The sequence below is a fragment of the Halichoerus grypus genome, chromosome 14 (assembly GCF_964656455.1).
Source record: "Halichoerus grypus chromosome 14, mHalGry1.hap1.1, whole genome shotgun sequence".
NCBI classification, from domain to species: domain Eukaryota; kingdom Metazoa; phylum Chordata; class Mammalia; order Carnivora; family Phocidae; genus Halichoerus; species Halichoerus grypus.
The window spans coordinates 73,363,741-73,381,126 of record NC_135725.1 but is presented as its reverse complement, the minus strand read 5'-3'; the positions used below and the strand labels follow the sequence as shown (position 1 = coordinate 73,381,126).

Here is a 17,386-nt window from a genome sequence, read left to right as displayed (position 1 = left end):
TTGCTATCCAGTTCTCCCAACACCATTTGTTGAAGAGACTCTTTTTTTCCCATTGGATATTCTTTCCTGCTTTGTCAAAGATTAATTGACCATATGGTTGTGGGTGTATTTCTGGGTTTTCTTTTCTGTTCCAATGATCTGTATGTCAGTTTTTGTGCCAGTACCATAGTGTTTTCATTACTACAGCTTTGTAATATAACTTGAAGTCTGGAATTGTGGTATCTCCAGCTTTACTTTTCTTTTTCAAGATTGCTTTGGCTGTTTGGGGTCTTTGGTGGTTCCATACCAGATTTTAGAGGATTGTTTGTTCTAGTTCTGTGAAAACTGCTGTTGGTATTTTGATAGGGATTGCATTAAATGTGTAGATTGCTTTGGGTAGTGTAGACATTTTAACAGTATTTGTTCTTCCAGTCTGTGAGCATGGAATGTTTTTCCATTTCTTTGTGTTCCATTCCATTTCTTTCATCAGTGTTTTATAGTTTTCAAAGTACAGGTCTTTCACAAGAGCTGCATTTTTAAAAATGTTATTAATATAAAAACTAGCATGTGACTTATTTGTAGCTCTACATTTTTTCCCATGTAATTTAGGAGACTAATGCATTTAAAAGAATTTTTAGTTCATGTTTTGGGGCACACGTGTATAAGATTATAGTATTGTAACATCAGCAACAGAAAGGGTTGGGGATAGAGGTGTAAAGGAACAGAGTTGTTGTATGTTACTGAAGATAAACTGGCATAAATTCAGATTAGAGTGTTACAACTTGAAGATATGAAGTATAATCCCCACGATAACTACAAAGAAAATAGCCATAGAATATGCACAAAAGGAAGTGAGAGTACTTGAAGTCATAGAGACAGGGAGTAGAATGGTGGTTGCAGGGGCTGGAGGAAGAGGGAAATAGAAGGAGTTACTGTTTAATGAGTATAGAATTTCAGTTTTACGTGATGAAAAGAGTTACTGAAATGGATGGTCGTGATAGCTGCACAACATTATGACTGTGTTTAATACTACTGAATTCTACATTTGAAAATGGTTAGGATAGTGAATTTTGCTATGTGATTTTACTACAGTAAAAAGAAGGAGAGAAAGGGGAAAAAAGTATAGATTCCTCTCTATGGAAAGGTCTCCAAGATACATTAAGTGTTGGGGCGCCTGGGTGGCTCAGTTGGTTAGGCGTCTGCCTTTGGCTTGGGTCATGATCCCAGGGTCTTAGGGTTGGGCCCCACGTCGGGCTCCCTGCTCAGTGGGGAGTCTTAAAAAAAAAAAAAGATACATTAAGGGATGCCTGGGTGGCTCAGTAGGTTAAGCATCTGCCTTTGGCTCAAGTCGTGATCCCGGGGTCCTGGGATCGAGTCCTGCATCGGGAGCCTGCTTCTCCCTCTGCCTGCCGCTTCCCCTGCTTGTGTGCGCGCTCTCTCTGACAAATAAATAAATAAAATCTTAAAAAAAAAAAAGATTAAGTGTATAAAACATGATGTAAAAAGAAAAAAAGATAATTGACTATTTAAAGCAAGATAGTAGTAATATATTTGGGGGTTATAGCATATGTGAAAAGTAAAATAAAAGATGGTAACACAAAGGTTTTGATGAGGGAAATAGACACATACTTTGAAAAGTTCTTACATTATACCTAGGTTTTACCATTTAAAGGTGGACTGTGGCAAGTTAAAGATGCATATTGATGATTTATCCCCAGTGCAGTCACTTAAACAAAAGTAAGCAAAGAGTATAAAGATTCTAGTTAAAAAGTAGAGATTAGGGGCGCCTGGGTGGCTCAGATGGTTAAGCGTCTGCCTTCAGCTCAGGTTATGATCCCAGGGTCCTGGGATCGAGCCCCACATCGGGCTCCTGGCTTAGCAGGGAGTCTGCTTCTCCCTCTCCCTCTGCCTCTCCCACTGCTCATGCTCTCTCTCTCTCTTTATCTCTGTGTCTCAAATGAATAAATAAAATCTTTAAAATATATATATATATTAAAAAAAACAGATTATCTGCCTTTTATGTTTATATGTTTCATTTATGCATGACATATTATCTTTTCTTGAAAAATTGATTCCTTTATTATGAAATGTCTCCTCATCCCTGGTAATATTCCTTTTCCTGAGGTCTGCTTTGTTCAATACCCGTACAGCCACTCAGCTCTATTGTGATTCCTGTTTACATACTTATCTTCTTCCATTCCTTTTACTTTGAACCTGAGATTTTATATTTAAAATGAATTTCTTCTGGGACACTTGGCTGGCTCAGTCAGTAGAGCATGTGATTCTTGGTCTTGGGGTTGTGAGTTCAAGCCCCACATTGGGTGTAGAGATTACCTAAAAATAAAACTTTTTAAAAAAATGGATTTCTGGGGCGCCTGAGTGGCTCAGTCGTTAAGCGTCTGCCTTCGGCTCAGGTCATGATCTCAGGGTCCTGGGATCAAGCCCCACATCGGGCTCCCTGCTCCGCGGGAAGCCTGCTTCTCCCTCTCCCACACCCCCTGCTTGTGTTCCCTCTTTCACTGTGTCTTTCTGTCAAATAAGTAAATAAAATCTTTAAAAAAAAAAATGGATTTCTTCTTCACATCATATAATTGCGTCTTGCTTTTATCAGACTGATAAACTCTACCTTTTATTTGGAATCTTTTGCCATTTCCACTTAATAAAATTATTTGACCTGGTTGGTTCTGAGCCTGCCATCTTGCTATTTGTTTTCTATTTGTCCCATTTATTCTTTGTTTCCTAGCTTTCTTTAGGCCATTTTTTTAATATTTCATTTTATTTATTATTTATCATTTTGTGTTCCATTGTATTTATTTGTATTTCTTGGTAAGTGTATATATACCTTGAAAAAATATGTATAATTTTAATATATAATAATATATAAAACTATATAAAGTGTATATGATTTTTATTTGCAATATATATAATTTTATATATAGCATGATTTTTATTTATAATATGTAATTTTTATTTATAATCAATATATATAAAATATATAAATATATAAATTGTTATATATATACACACTTAATTACAGAGCTTCAAAATATATAAAATGAAAGCTTATAGAACTAAATAAATAGACAAATTCACAGTTATAGCTGGAGATTTCAAAACTTCTATCTCAGTAATTGGTAGCATAGTAAATAGAAAATCAGGACACAGAAGAGGGGTTGACAGACTGTGACATGTTGGCCAAATCTGTCTTATTTGCCCATTTTTATATTCCGTGTGACCTAAGACTGATTTTTACATTTTTAAATTGTGAAAAAAATAAAACAAAGAATAATATTCTGAGATACATGAAGCTTATATGAAATAGAAATTTCAGTGTTTATACATAAAACTTTATTTGAACCCAGGCACACTCCTTTATTTACATCCCTATGGGTGCTTCCATGCTACCACTGTAGAGTTAAATAGATGCAATAGAGATTATATGTCTCACAAAACCTAAAATATTTATGTAGTCCTTTAAGAAGAAGTTTGTACATCCCCTAATATAGACGTTTTGAACACTAATAACCAGCTTGTTTTAATTGACAATGGAACGGTTTCTGTAACACTGTTAGAATACACATTTTTTTAAGTTCACATGAAATAGTCACCAAGATAGGCTATATTTGGATCCTAAAACAAGTCTCAGTAAAGGTGAATGCATTAAAATTATGTAGGGTTAGTTCTCTTACTTCATTAAAATTATATTAGAAATCAAGGGCGCCTGGGTGGCTCAGTTGGTTAAGCGACTGCCTTCGGCTCAGGTCATGATCCTGGAGTCCCGGGATCGAGTCCCACATCGGGCTCCCAGCTCAGCGGCGAGCCTGCTTCTCCCTCTGACCTTCTCCCCTCTCATGCTGTTTCTCTCTCTCTCGCTCTCTAATACATAAATAAATAAAATCTTTAAAAAAAAAAAAATTATATTAGAAATCAAAAAAGTATAATCCTCAATATATGGGGGAAATTTTCCGAATTACTTATAGAAAAGGTAACACTTAACCTATGGATCAAATATGTCACAAAGGAAATTAGAAAATATTTTGAATTGAATTAAAATGAAAACACAATTTACTAAACTTGGAAGGGTGCAGCTAGAACTGTTCTTAAAAGGAAACTTAATAGCTTTAAATGTTTATATTAGAAAAGAAAAAGGTATAAAATGAATTATCTACGCTTCTAAGCATAGCAGAGAAAAGCAAGTGAAACTCCCAAGTAAATAGGATGAAAATATTAAATATGAGGAGCTTAGATTAAGGACATAGAAAACAAGCAGTAGAGAAAAAATAATGAAACCAATAGTTGTTTTTTTATAGGTCAATAAAATTGATAAACTTCTAGGTAGACCAAAAAATGAGAGAAATTACCAACATCAAGAATGCTTCTATACATTAAAAGGCTAGTGTTACAGACTGAATGTATACCTCCCAAATTCATGTGTGTAAGGCCCAATCTTCAATGTGATGGTATATGGAAATGGGGCCTTGGAGTTGGAGCCCTCATAATGGAATTAGTGTCCTTACAAAGAGATACCGGAGAGCTTGCTCTTGCCTCCATCCCTGCCATGTGAGGACACTGAAAAGGTGCCTTGTCTATAAGCCAGGAAAAGAGTCTTCATTAGAAAGTGAAATGCTGGCACCTTAATTTTGTGTTTTTGTTTTTTTTTTTAAAGATTTTATTTATTTATTTGACAGAGCGAGAGCGAGAGAGGGAACACAAGCAGGGGGAGTGGGAGAGGGAGAAGCAGGCCTCCCGCAGAGCAGGGAGCCCAATGCAGGGCTCGATCCCAGGACTCTGGGATCATGACCTGAGCCGAAGGCAGACGCTTAAAGACTGAGCCACCCAGGTGCCCCCGGCACCTTAATTTGGGACTTCTAATCTCCAGAACTATGAGAAAGTAAATTTCTATTGTTAAACCACCCTGTCTGTTGTATTTGGTTATAGTATCTTAAGCAGGCTAAGACAGAGATTAAGAAAATATTATGAACAATTTAAAGCCAGTAAAATGAATGAACAGGCATTCATTCAGTTTAGAAGTGGACAAATTCCTTGAAAAATACAAAGTACCACAACTGATGCAAAATGGCTAGAAAACCCAAATAACTCTATACCTGTTTTAAAAAATCAAATTGAGAAAGAAAGTTAAGACCTAATGGCTTTATTTAAGGAAATAATAATACAAGTGCTACACAAATTCTTTCAGAATATAGAAGAGAAGAACACTGTTTAATTTATTTTATGGAGTTAGTATTACCCTTGATAACAGGAGGGGAAAGAAAACTACAGATTAATATCCCTCATGAAATTGGACCCAAAAATAATATTTAGAATGCATTAAATTAAATTCAGCTGTATATCTATGGAAAGGAGATCATATATCATGACCAAGTCAGAATTATTCCAAAAATACAAAGTGGTTTACCTTTTGAAAATTAGTGCAACATACTCTATTAACAGAATAAAGAGAAAAACTTTATGATCATCTTAATATATCCTGCGATGACATTTGAAAAATTCAGTTTTTATTTATGATAAACAAGACCCTCAGCCACCTAGGAATAGAAGGGCACGTGTTTACCCTGATAAAGGTATGAAACTACATCATACTTAATGGTGTAAGGGAATCCTATCCGCTGAAATCCACTGTGATGCAAGTATGTCCAGTCTCATTATTTCTGTTCAACTTTGTACAAGAAGTTCTAGCCAGGTCAATAAAACTAGAATAAGAAATAAAAGGCAGGGACGCCTGGGTGGCTTAGTCAGTTAAACGTCTGTCTTCAGCTCAGGTCATGATCTCAGGGTCCTGGGATCAAGTCCCACATCGGGCCCCTTGTTCAGCGGGGAGTCTGCTGCTCCCTCTGCCTGCTCTGCCTGCCGTTCCCCCCGCTTGTGCTCTCCCTCTCTGTTTCTGACATAAATAAAATATTAAAAAGAAAAATAAAAGGCATACGTGTTGGAAAGTAAGGAATAAAGCTGTATATGTAGGAAATTCTAAAGAATTACTAAGGTTGCAGGATACAGGGTCAGGAATATGTGTAAGACCATTACACTGAAAACCACAGAATGTTGTTAAGGGAAATTAAAGAAGGCCTAAATAAATGCAGAGAGAAATAATGATGTATATGTTTTGGATGACTCAAAACTGTATGATGTGTACCTGTATGATGTGTACCCAGATAAGTACCTGATTTCAAGAATGGCTATAAAGGGGCTGGCTCAGTCGGAAGAGCATGTGACTTTTGATCTCAAGGTTGTGAGTTCAAGCTCCACTTTGGGTGTAGAGATTACTAAAAAAAAAAAAATTAACAATTTAAAAAAGAAAAAAGAATTGCTCTAAAGCTATAGTGATCAAGACAGTATGGTAGTGTCATATGGTACATGTTTAGCTTGAGGAGGTGGGGGTTTTGGAGGGAGGACCGACTACAAAGGAGCACCAGGGAACTTTTGGAGATGGTGGAAATGTTCTGTATCTTGATTTTTGCCGTCATATGGGTATATACATTTGTCAAAAGTTGTCATACTGCATTTAAAATGTAGGTGGATTTTATTATATCTAAAGTATAACCTAATAAAGTTGCATTTTTAAAAAGATCCATATTGGGGGCGCCTGGGTGGCTCAGTCGGTTAAGCGTCTGCCTTCAATTCAGGTTATGATCTCAGGTTCCTGAGATCGAGCCCTGCATCCAGCTCTCTGCTCAGCGGGGAGCCTGCTTCTCCCTCTCCCTCTGCTGCTCCCCCTGCTTGTGCTCTCTCTCTCTGTCAAATAAATAAATAATCTTTTAAAAAAATAAAAAGATCCATATTTCTAGGATAGTTTTCTTGGTGGATTTCTCCAGTTTTGAGATGGGAATATATGAATTTTAAACTTCTGGAGTCTGCTGGCTGCCCGGGCCACAGCAAATGCAGCTGCTTCAGGATGAGGTGGCAGATGGGAGTGAGCGCAGGTGGCCAAGGCAAAGTCGCAGCGGGAGAATAATGATGAATGGAGCAGCGGGACCCTCGCACATGGACCGTCGCGAGCGGGTTCTCACATTAGGCGAGAGTTTCGAGAAGCAGCCACGCTGTGCGTTCCACACTGTACACTATGACTTCAAACGTGCTTCTATTTCTATTGACACTTCCTGTGAAGGAGAGCTTACAGTCGGCAAAGGTGAACAGGTGACAATAACTGTGCCAGATATAGAGGGTTCAACTCCACCAGTAACTGTTTTCAAAGGTTCAGAGAAACCTTACTTAAAGGAATGCATTTCAATTATTAACCATGACACTGGAGAATGCCAACTGGAAAAACTCAGCAGCCACATCACTGTAAAAAGAACAAGAGTTGAAGGAAGTCGTTAACTTCAGTATCGTTGAGAGCAATGGTAGCAACAAATGCAGACTTCAGCTAGGACTCCCCATCTTGTGAAACAGTCTCCATCTGAAGACAAAATGTCCCCAGCATCTCCAATGGATGATATTGAGAGAGAACTGAAGGCAGAAGCTAGTCTAATGGACCAGATGAGTAGTTGTGATAGTTCATTGGATTCCAAAAGTTCATCATCTTCAAGTAGTGAGGATAGTTCCAGTGATTCAGACGATGAAGAGTGCAGATCCTCTCCTTCTGATCCAGGGAATTATATCTCAGGACATCCTGCCATGTCTGCCATGCCACATTGCAGGATTCCTGATACGGATGCCGGCCAGAATAGATCTCATGACAACAGTGGCCTTCTGATGAGTACTTTAAGAAATGATTTGCAGGGGCGCCTGGGTGGCTCAGTTGGTTAAGCGACTGCCTTCGGCTCAGGTCATGATCCTGGAGTCCCGGGATCAAGTCCCACATCGGGCTCCCTGCTCAGCAGGGAGTCTGCTTCTCCCTCTGACCCTCCCCCCTCTCATGCTCTCTGTATCTCATTCTCTCTCTCAAATAAATAAATAAAATCTTAAAAAAAAAAAAAAAACATAAAAAAAAAAAGAAATGATTTGCAGCTGAGTGAATCAGGAAGTGGCAGTGATGATTGAAGAAACATTCAGCTATAAATATAAAATTTGTAAGACGTGATAATTTATTTTATATTAAGAATCAAGATTCCTAATACTGAAGAAAATGTGTCTTAACTTTTGATGATAAAAGAAATTAAATTTGGTTCAGAATTTTCAGTTGATGTTATATTTTTGGCCTTTTTAAAGTACCAGCATTTCCATTTATTAGGCTTTACAGATGAGAAAACAGACGTTAGGTAACTTGCCCACATATTGTTAGTTAACAAGTAGCAGATCAGGTGTTCTAGAGTTCAAGTTCAATGCTCTGTTTTAAAACACTGCTGTCTCCCAATTGTGAAATGTCAAAACAATTGATTTATAATAAATGCCCATGGTTTTAAAAAAAAAAAAAAGACTCTTCTACTTATTTTCTGTGGAACCTGACTAATATGTAGCAGGCATTCAGTAGTTTTCAATATATTGTTTAATAAAATCAAGATTTTTTACAAGCTAAGTATTTTGAATGCTGATTTTCATAATAAAATTTTTGGAAAGTCTCTAATGTATTTTGTACAGAGTAATTCTTCAAAGTCATGTATTTAATACATTAGAATTTCCTTGTTTCCTGTTGACTTTTAGTAAATTATGGCCATGTGATTGCTTATATATTTTCCATTTTCAGATTATTATATTCATCAAGTCTTTGGCTATAACCTTTTCTGGGGTCATCTAGAGTAGTTCTTAGATTTTTAAATTTCATAGAATAATAAAATTTTTAGTTAATTTTGAGCAATGTCTTAAATTTTGCTAAGTAAGCACATCAATAGAAAAAAGTCACTGTCACCTACAGTCTTCATTTTAATACCGAAAAGGTAGAAAGAACATCACTTCCAGGTAAAATAGCCCTTCCTAAGAAAATCGAGACATATTATTGATTACTATATGCTAGGCATTATACCTGGTATTTAAAGATTTTTTATTCGTTTGAGAGACAGAGAAAGTTCGAGCAAGAGCATGAGCAGGGGGAGGGGCAGAGGGAGAGGAAGAAGCAGACTCCCTGCTGAGCAGGGTGCCTGATGTGGGGCTCCATCCCAGGACCCTGGGATCATGACCTGAGCGGAAGGCAGATGCTTAACTGACTGAGCGACCCAGGTGCCCCTACATCTAGTATTTAAATATGTTATCTAATTTAATTTTCAAAATAGCCCTGTTATTATATTGATTTGACTGGAAAAGAATTTGAGGCTCAGTTATATCAGGTAACTTGGTTAGAACAGGTTGTCTGATTTAATAGCACATGTTCTTAACATAGTTCAGGCACTTTTATAATTCAGAACAATTAGCCTAAAATGGTGGGTTTCTATAATTGCATATTTCTTTTTTTTTTTTTAAGATCTTATTTATTTATTTGAAAGACAGGGAGCACGCGCACAAGCCAGGGGGAGAGGCAGAGGGAGAAGCAGGCTCCCCGCCAAGCAAGGAGCCTGACGCGGGGCTTGATCCCAGAACCCTAGGATCATGACCTGAGCCGAAGGCAGACGCTTAACCAACTGAGCCACCCAGGCACCCCTAATGCATATTTCTCGATAAAAATTTGTTACCATAGGGTTTTTTTTTTTTTTTAAGATTTTATTTATTTATTTGACAGAGAGCACAAGTAGGCAGAGCGGCAGGCAGAGGGAGAGGGAGAAGCAGGCTCTCCGCCGAGCAGGGAGCCCGATGCGGGGCTAGACCCCAGAACCCTGAAATCATGACCTGAGCCGAAGGCAGACGTTTAACCAACTGAGCCACCCAGGCGCCCCTTACCATAGGTCTTTATTTGATAGTCTAACACGAGCTCAAATAGCATATATAGGCATTCATTTTTACTCACACGGGTAATGATTAAAACCTCTGTTAAAGAAACAACCTTCTAAATGTTCATTTGTTTTGGAGTATTCTGGGTAAATTGATAAAATCCTGTTGCTTTTAGGATGTTTCTCCAGTTTTTTAACACCTTGTGCTGGTTAAGAAAGCACAAGATGGTAGTATTGTCTGGCCATCTAGGCCTACGAGGAGGGTGCAAAAGGGCACACCCCGTGCCCTTTCACTCCTATCTAGAACATGATATGTAGGGTTCTGATTTAGTGACAGTGTTACCATTATAATCCACATAAATCTGCACATACTTTGGAAAATTTATGTCGGTATCAAGTTGCTTGCTTTTTTCTAGGAATGGTAAGACATTTTGAGATTTTTGTGCTAAAAAATATTACCTTTAAACTTTAGTTTGAATGACACTTTTTATACTTGCTAACTGTGTACAAAAATCATTTATTCTCTGGACCTGTCTCTTCATCTGTTAAAATTAGTAAGATTTATCTCAGGTATATTGTCAACTCAGATGAGGCAGGATAAGTGAAAACTAGAAACTAAGGGACATTTTAGGTGGTTGGAAGCCCATCAGAGTGTTTAAAGCAGAATAGTGATGTGATACGCTATTTTAGTTTGGTTGGTAAGATGTTGGATCTGAGTGATGGTAGAGGGGGAGTGAGGCTAGAGGAAGGCAGAATAGAAGGGGAAGATCATAGGTGAACTTAATGACATCGAGAGTGGACATGAAAACTGTAATCAGTCATTTTGGAGGGAAAAATCAGTATTTCTGGGTGATTGAGAGGAGGGAGAAGAATCTCTTGCCTCCCAGATTTATTTGCAGTAAATATTTGACTGCCTGTTACTTGCAGTCTTGCTGGCATTGCTGTATACAGGCACAGCCGCTAAGGCCCTATAGGCATTGATAGTCTTTGGGGTCTGGGTAGGATGCTGCCTGCATTCATGAGCAGAACATTTGGGAGTGAGTGCTGGTTTGCGTTACTAAGTCAACCTGCCCACTTGTAAGCAAGTTGAGTTCTGTGCCACAGATATGGGTACAGAATATGGCCATATAATTTTTATGTGGTCTTCATGTTATTTGTTTGCAAAGTTCCATTAATGTTTGGAAAAATGATAATTTTAGGCATTTGGAAAGATTGTATTTTACTCCTAATAGTGCTGAGTATGTAATGAAACTCAGGGCTTTCAGATAATTTGCATTCATTCAGTCATACATGGTGCTATTTTTGGGGAAAAACATTTCTGAATCTTATGTACATAAATTTGAGTATTCATTACAGGCTTGTCAGTTCTAGTTATTGTCAGTGTTAAAAGGATTTAAATAAAAGTTAGCTGTAAACTGGGCTAATGGATTTCTTTATTGTGCAGCAGTGGTTCTCAAACTTCAGACTGCATCGAAATCATCTGGAGGGCTTGTTAAAACATAGGTTACTGGGTCCCACCCCAAGCTTCTGATTTAGTAGGTCTGGGGTAGGGCTGAGAATTTGCATTTCTAACAAGATGATGCTTATGTTAAGACCTACTGTTACATAATTAGTAATAAGATTATATTAGGAAATCACAGTTTAGCTTCTAAAAAAACGCTTCATGAAAAGATTAGTAAAAAATACATAATGCCTAAGAAATAAACTTAATTTGATACAGCTCAAATCCAAATCCCCTCAGGATGTAGTAAATATAAAATTTCTTTTATAATCTTTACTAAAAGTTATTCTTATTTATTTACCACTAGAACTAATAATTAGGAAAATATCTTTAAAAATACATTAGAGGGGCGCCTGGGTGGCTCAGTCGTTAAGTGTCTGCCTTCGGCTCGGGTCATGATCCCAGCGTCCTAGGATCAAGACCTGCATCGGGCTCCCTGCTCCGCGGGAGGCCTGCTTCTCCCTCTCCCTCTCCCCCTGCTTGTGTTCCCTCTCTCGCTGTGTCTCTCTCTGTCAAATAAATAAATAAAATCTTTTAAAAAAATAAAAATAAAAATACATTAGAGACCTAAACATTGTTCTCTACTCACAACAAATAGTTGACTCTTTAGAGGTAGTATTTAGAAGTATGAGATACCTCTAAAAACTGAATTTATCCAGTGCTTTTCCTTGAAGTTAAAAATCAGACTTGAATTTTTAACAAATTTAATACTTGCAGTGAAAAAACAAAAACACCCATTCATTGAAGGTGGATGGTTTGTTTTCCACTTTGCTTCTCTTCCCTGATCAGCCCCATAGTGTCCTGAATTTCAAAAACTAAAACTATTGGAGGATGAAACGTGACAGTAGGGTTAATGTAGTATGTCAACCTAAAGTAGTTTCAGTAATTTCAAAAAATCTTATATTTTTTTAGCTAATGGGAATGACAACAAGAAATTTAAAGGAGATAGACCTCCCTGTTCGCCTTCCCGTGTTCTCCATCTTCGCAAAATTCCAAGTGATGTCACCGAAGCAGAGGTCATATCATTAGGTCTACCATTTGGCAGAGTTACTAATCTTTTGATGTTGAAAGGAAAAAGCCAGGTATGTAATGTTTAAAGATTGAACCACAGTGATTATCTCTGGGTGTTAGTGTTAAAGATGACTTTATTTTCTTGAACTTTTCTATGTTTTCTAAATTTCATTTGCTTTACATAAGTAGTTTTTTCAGTAGAATTTTTTGTGTGCGTGACAGGAAGCAAGAAACAAAAATATTAACACAGGACATAGAATTATCTCTTATTCAGTGACTTGTCCTTTTCTTCCTTAACAAAAAACATTTTATATTCTTAATTACAAAATAGTTTATGAAAATATCCTTTGGTTATCAGAAGACCAAGACAGAGAGGATATAAATTATACCTCATTTGGCAATTAAAGAATATTTAAGTTTTCCAAAATCTTTATAGAAATATATAGTATATTTTAGTTTTAGAATTAACATATAGTTTCTTTAATAATTCCAAAGAGACTGTTAGAAGTTTTTCATTTCAGACGTTAATAGGTTTTTCTTAAGACGAATAAGGAAACTTGCTTTTGTGGTGACCATGACAAAAATACAATACTTTTTATGTTAATTTGAACAATTAATCTGCTTTCTTGTTCCAGCTTAGACCCCACTAGGATGAATTCTTTAGTTCTTTCCCAGTTTTTGGTCGTCCTAAAAACCTTTATACTGAGCATTGCTATAAGAGGAGGACAACAAATTTAGGCCCTAGATATTGTGTAATACAGTGTGATAAATCCCTATTTCTTAGAATTTTCATAAATAAGTTTAAGATACATTATAAATAGATTTATAAATAGATTGATACGTGTTGGATATGAAAGAGATTGGAAGATTCTGGCCCTTTAGTAAACTAAATAAACGTTCCCATTTAATTCAGATGAAGTTATTTAAATCTGGAGAGGTTAGATAACATGTCTTAGTATTCAACTTTTGTTGTGTTTACACATTTATCGTACATCTTTTGGAGATAGTACATGCACTTGGATCTTTATTTTAATTCAGTTGCCACTATTGAGAATAGTGTGGTTTGCGTAGTTTTAAAAGAGCCAACTTGGCCAAGTCTAATGGCTGTGAGATTTATCATGTATGTATATCATGTACAGTATCATGTTTCATGTAGTGTATCCTGTACATTCTGTCAAATGGTTATGAGGGGCAGCAGGCAACATCACACTTTGTCTCTACCATTGGTTCTGGATTTATTATTTATCTGTGTGCTGACTGTTAGGTTAATTGCTTATCTTTGGATCATAAATCCTGTTTAGAAAATATTTTGTTAGTAATATACTTTAGCAAGAGAGTGTCATGTGAGCCATTAGAACTACTTGTAGGTGTAATCTCTCCTATGTTACTTAGAGGTAGAGTGTTGAGGGCAGCGTGGGGGATATTTGCACCAGCCTTTCTGTGAGTAGTGACTTTTGGTTTTTTTCTCCACCCCTTATTATGGAAATGGATTTCTCTGGATACTTTGGGAAAACCTAAATAATTCCTTTACTGGGCTCCATGTGGAAAAATTTATTTTTACGTATGAATTTTTAGGTTGTATATACTTTCAGGAAAAATTTTCTATAAAAAAAATCATGTATTCCAAAGACGTTTAGCTTTTCTTTTGTGTGACTGTTAGACATTGAGTTTAGTTCTTTGCATTTATGAAGGAGTTTTCAAAAAGATACTCTTCCCCCCATATAGTGAATATTATTAGCAAACAGTTTACAACTTCTTTGTTGAAAAGATGATTAAAAACCAGATAGGAAGTATTGCTATAGCTATTTTGGTTACCTTGGTCATTTTTAACCTCTTAGAAAAACTAGTAAAAGTATATTACTGATATATTTGGATAGTGGTTTTAAATTGCATTGTGGATATTTATTCCTTGAAGATAGTGGAATTTTATCTGTTGTGGATTAATTAATTAATGATATTTGATCGACTGTCATGTGGCTAACATTACTACCCCATAGAATATTGTTAGTTCATTAAAGCATTTAATTGATTCACTTGTGACATTTGATTGATACAGTTAAGCATCACATTTAACATTTGTCAAGTTAATATTCCTTTACTGGAATATTTACCAAATAGAAACATTTAGCAAGTAATATAACTATAAACAAATAAATTGTTTTATAGATATTTGCCACTTTCTGTGTTCAGGAAATTTTGTTGTTAATAAATACATATTTTTATAAATAAATTGTAAATGTTTTATGCATAATTTGAAGTGGTTACTGTACACTTGCTCTGTTGTAGTGAAAAAGAATTGTCTAGAAATTTGCATTGATTGGGATCAGGGGTTCTTCCTGCATTTTAAATTTGAGATGTTCTTACAGGTAGTTCTGAGGGGTCAGAATGGTTACTATTTCATCTTCCTAACTAACCATTAAGATAGGGTGGCAAAACCTGTCACAGAAGTTTCAGGAGTTTTAATAGCCAGTAGAAGCCATATATAGAATAAGACGTAAGTCCCAAGGATCTTCTTCCATCTCAGCTCTTCCTGTATTATTTTTCACATATCTGATACTGGTACAATGATTACAGATATTAAAAGATGAAATTCAGTTGAGTAAATTTTAAAGATTTTATTGGCTCTATTCAGCAGTTCATGAATTGGGCAGCATCCCATCTAGCAGATGGAAAGGAGCTATGAAGAACAGTGCAAAATGAAAGACTTTTATAGGCAGAATAGGGTGAGACAAGGAAGTTACTAGCAGAGTGAATTCTGTCAGGCAAGGTCACCTTCCTTTAGGGATGGTGGGGGTCTGTCAGGCAGATAACCTCACTAGTGCTGACCAGGTAATTCCAGATGGATTGGTTTAAGATTCCACTCTGGGGAGAGGTTGAAACTGTTCGGTATTAAGTCTTGGTTTGGTGACTTTGGCTTAGTACAGGTGACATCATTTTGGGCCTGATGTCTCTCAATTTTTTTTTTTTTTTAAGATTTTATTTATTTGTCAGAAAGAGAGAGTGGGAGCGCGCGCAAGCAGGGGGAGCGGCAGGCAGAGGGAGAAGCAGGCTCCCCGCCGAGCAAGGAGCCCGCTGCGGGACTAGATCCCAGGACCCTGGGATCATGACCTGAGCCGAAGGCAGATGCTTAACCGACTGAGCCACCCAGGCGTCCCTCTGTATTTTTTAACACAGATCTCAAAAAAAGTCACTTGCATGACTCAAATCAATATTGACTTAATGTAGGAAGTTCTCCCATTTCCCTAATTTGAACAATTGAGCCTTTGCACATGAATGCTCTTTTTAATTGCATCATAAACTTAATTGTAACATAAACTTAATTGTATCATAAACAGCTGTTTAGTAGAAGGTAAAGGAGAGCAAATCATTATGCCCCACCCCCACCACTCCCCCGCATGTTGGAGAAGTTTTTGTTTGGGAAAGAGCTATTAAATCCATCCCCTGAAAGCATCCATTTACAGTGCTGATGCTCACCTTTATTTGTGCCTTTTTAATTATTTCTAGATTTTAGAAAAACAGAAAAAAGAAGAAAACCAAAAACCACATGAAATCATTTATTCACCTGGCAAATTTCCCAGTCCCAAATCCTTTATTGAGCCCAACTTTTCAAATGTGTTTTCAGTTAACATCAGTGATACACTTTGAAGCAAAAGTCTTTTCATAGTTCTTAGCTGTCTTTCAAAACATGAGCTTTCACTTTGCTTTCTTGTGTTTATTGCAGGCTTTCTTAGAAATGGCTTCTGAGGAAGCTGCTGTTACTATGGTGAATTATTACACTCCTGTTACTCCTCACCTTCGAAGCCAGCCTGTTTTTATTCAGTATTCCAACCACAGAGAACTTAAGACTGACAATCTACCTAATCAAGCTGTAAGTATTAAAGGCATTTTAAAAATTAGTTACAAGAACACATGGTATGATAATGTAAAATTAATTTTCTATTTTTCAGAGGGAAAAAAATCATGTGATTTCCTTCATGTTGGGATGCGTGTGAAGATTAGTAAAGATTGTGCGTGTAAATTCTTACCTGAAGGCTTAAGTATACTATTTAGAAATAGGTTTGAAGTTACGGTATTAGGAATTGTGTTAGTTTTGCCTTGAAACTTCATGAGTAAAAGAAAAAACTTATATTCTTATCTATCTCTTAAAATTTCAGATCTAGGGCGCCTGGGTGGCTCAGTTGGTTAAGCGACTGCCTTCGGCTCAGGTCATGATCCTGGAGTCCCGGGATCGAGTCCCGCATCGGGCTCCCTGCTCGGCAGGGAGTCTGCTTCTCCCTCTGACCCTCCTCCCTCTCATGCTCTCTGTCTCTCATTCTCTCTCTCAAATAAATAAATAAAATCTTTAAAAAAAAAAAAAAAAATTTTCAGATCTAAAAGGAACTTTTTACAGAATATACAGAATATATAATAGAGGCATTAAGAATCTGAGTGAAGCTTCTGTTGTGATGTTAAGTAACTGAACTTAACATTTAAAATGTTAATAAGAATTTGTATAGAAACGGTCATTAAATGAATTTTGACTCTTCTAGATGAATGTGGAATGTAGAATATCAACATCTCTAACCTAATTTTTCAGTTTTTATTTTGACATAGTTCATGTTGACTTTTTCTTTGTCTCTCCAGGTTGATATGTAGTAGCTAAAAGAGTAATTTGAAGTTACTTAAGGGTAGAAAAATTAATCCACAAAGCAGTAAAGAGATTTTTTACTATGTTAAGAGCAAGTTTGGCCCCTATACTCTTGCACTAGGCAAAAGAACTCCTCCAGCTCTTTGATTCTGTGTTGAAAGTCATTATGGTACAAGCTACTGAGTTAAATTATAGTTTTCCACATTTTTAAAACAACAACTTCTCCTGTGCATAATCCTTAACTTGTTCTAAGAGATATAATGATATATAATAACCTATATAAATTTAGTAAATGAGATGTTAGATATTAAATTTTTTAGGTATTAGACTTTTTAAAATCAAAAACTGACTTATAAATTCTAAATAGCATACATTCTCATGGTAAAACATTCAAACCGTCTAGAAAAGTAAAAAATAACAACAATAACAACATTGAAAAACAATCCAGTTATCCAAAGAGAGCTAATTAGCTAACATTTTGCTAACGGTTTGGTGTGTACCCCTTCTCTATTC

The 17,386-nt window shown here is 36.4% G+C and overlaps 1 protein-coding gene and 1 pseudogene across 13 annotated transcripts in view; both read left to right on the top strand.

The window, feature by feature from the left end:
* PTBP3 (polypyrimidine tract binding protein 3) overlaps positions 1 to 17,386 on the top strand; it is a 127,535-nt gene that overhangs the window by 50,032 nt on the left and 60,117 nt on the right. For 10 of the 13 annotated variants that reach the window (XM_078061600.1, XM_078061599.1, XM_036090934.2 and 7 more), the window contains 2 exons: positions 12,148 to 12,317; positions 15,968 to 16,114. In XM_078061600.1, coding sequence (XP_077917726.1) covers positions 12,148 to 12,317; positions 15,968 to 16,114 — 317 coding nt within the window. The remainder of the gene's footprint in view (positions 1 to 12,147; positions 12,318 to 15,967; positions 16,115 to 17,386) is intronic. The other 3 variants (XM_036090939.2, XM_078061608.1, XM_078061607.1) reach the window with 1 other exon arrangement.
* On the top strand, positions 3,709 to 9,232 carry LOC118534856 (ELL-associated factor 2 pseudogene; annotated as a pseudogene).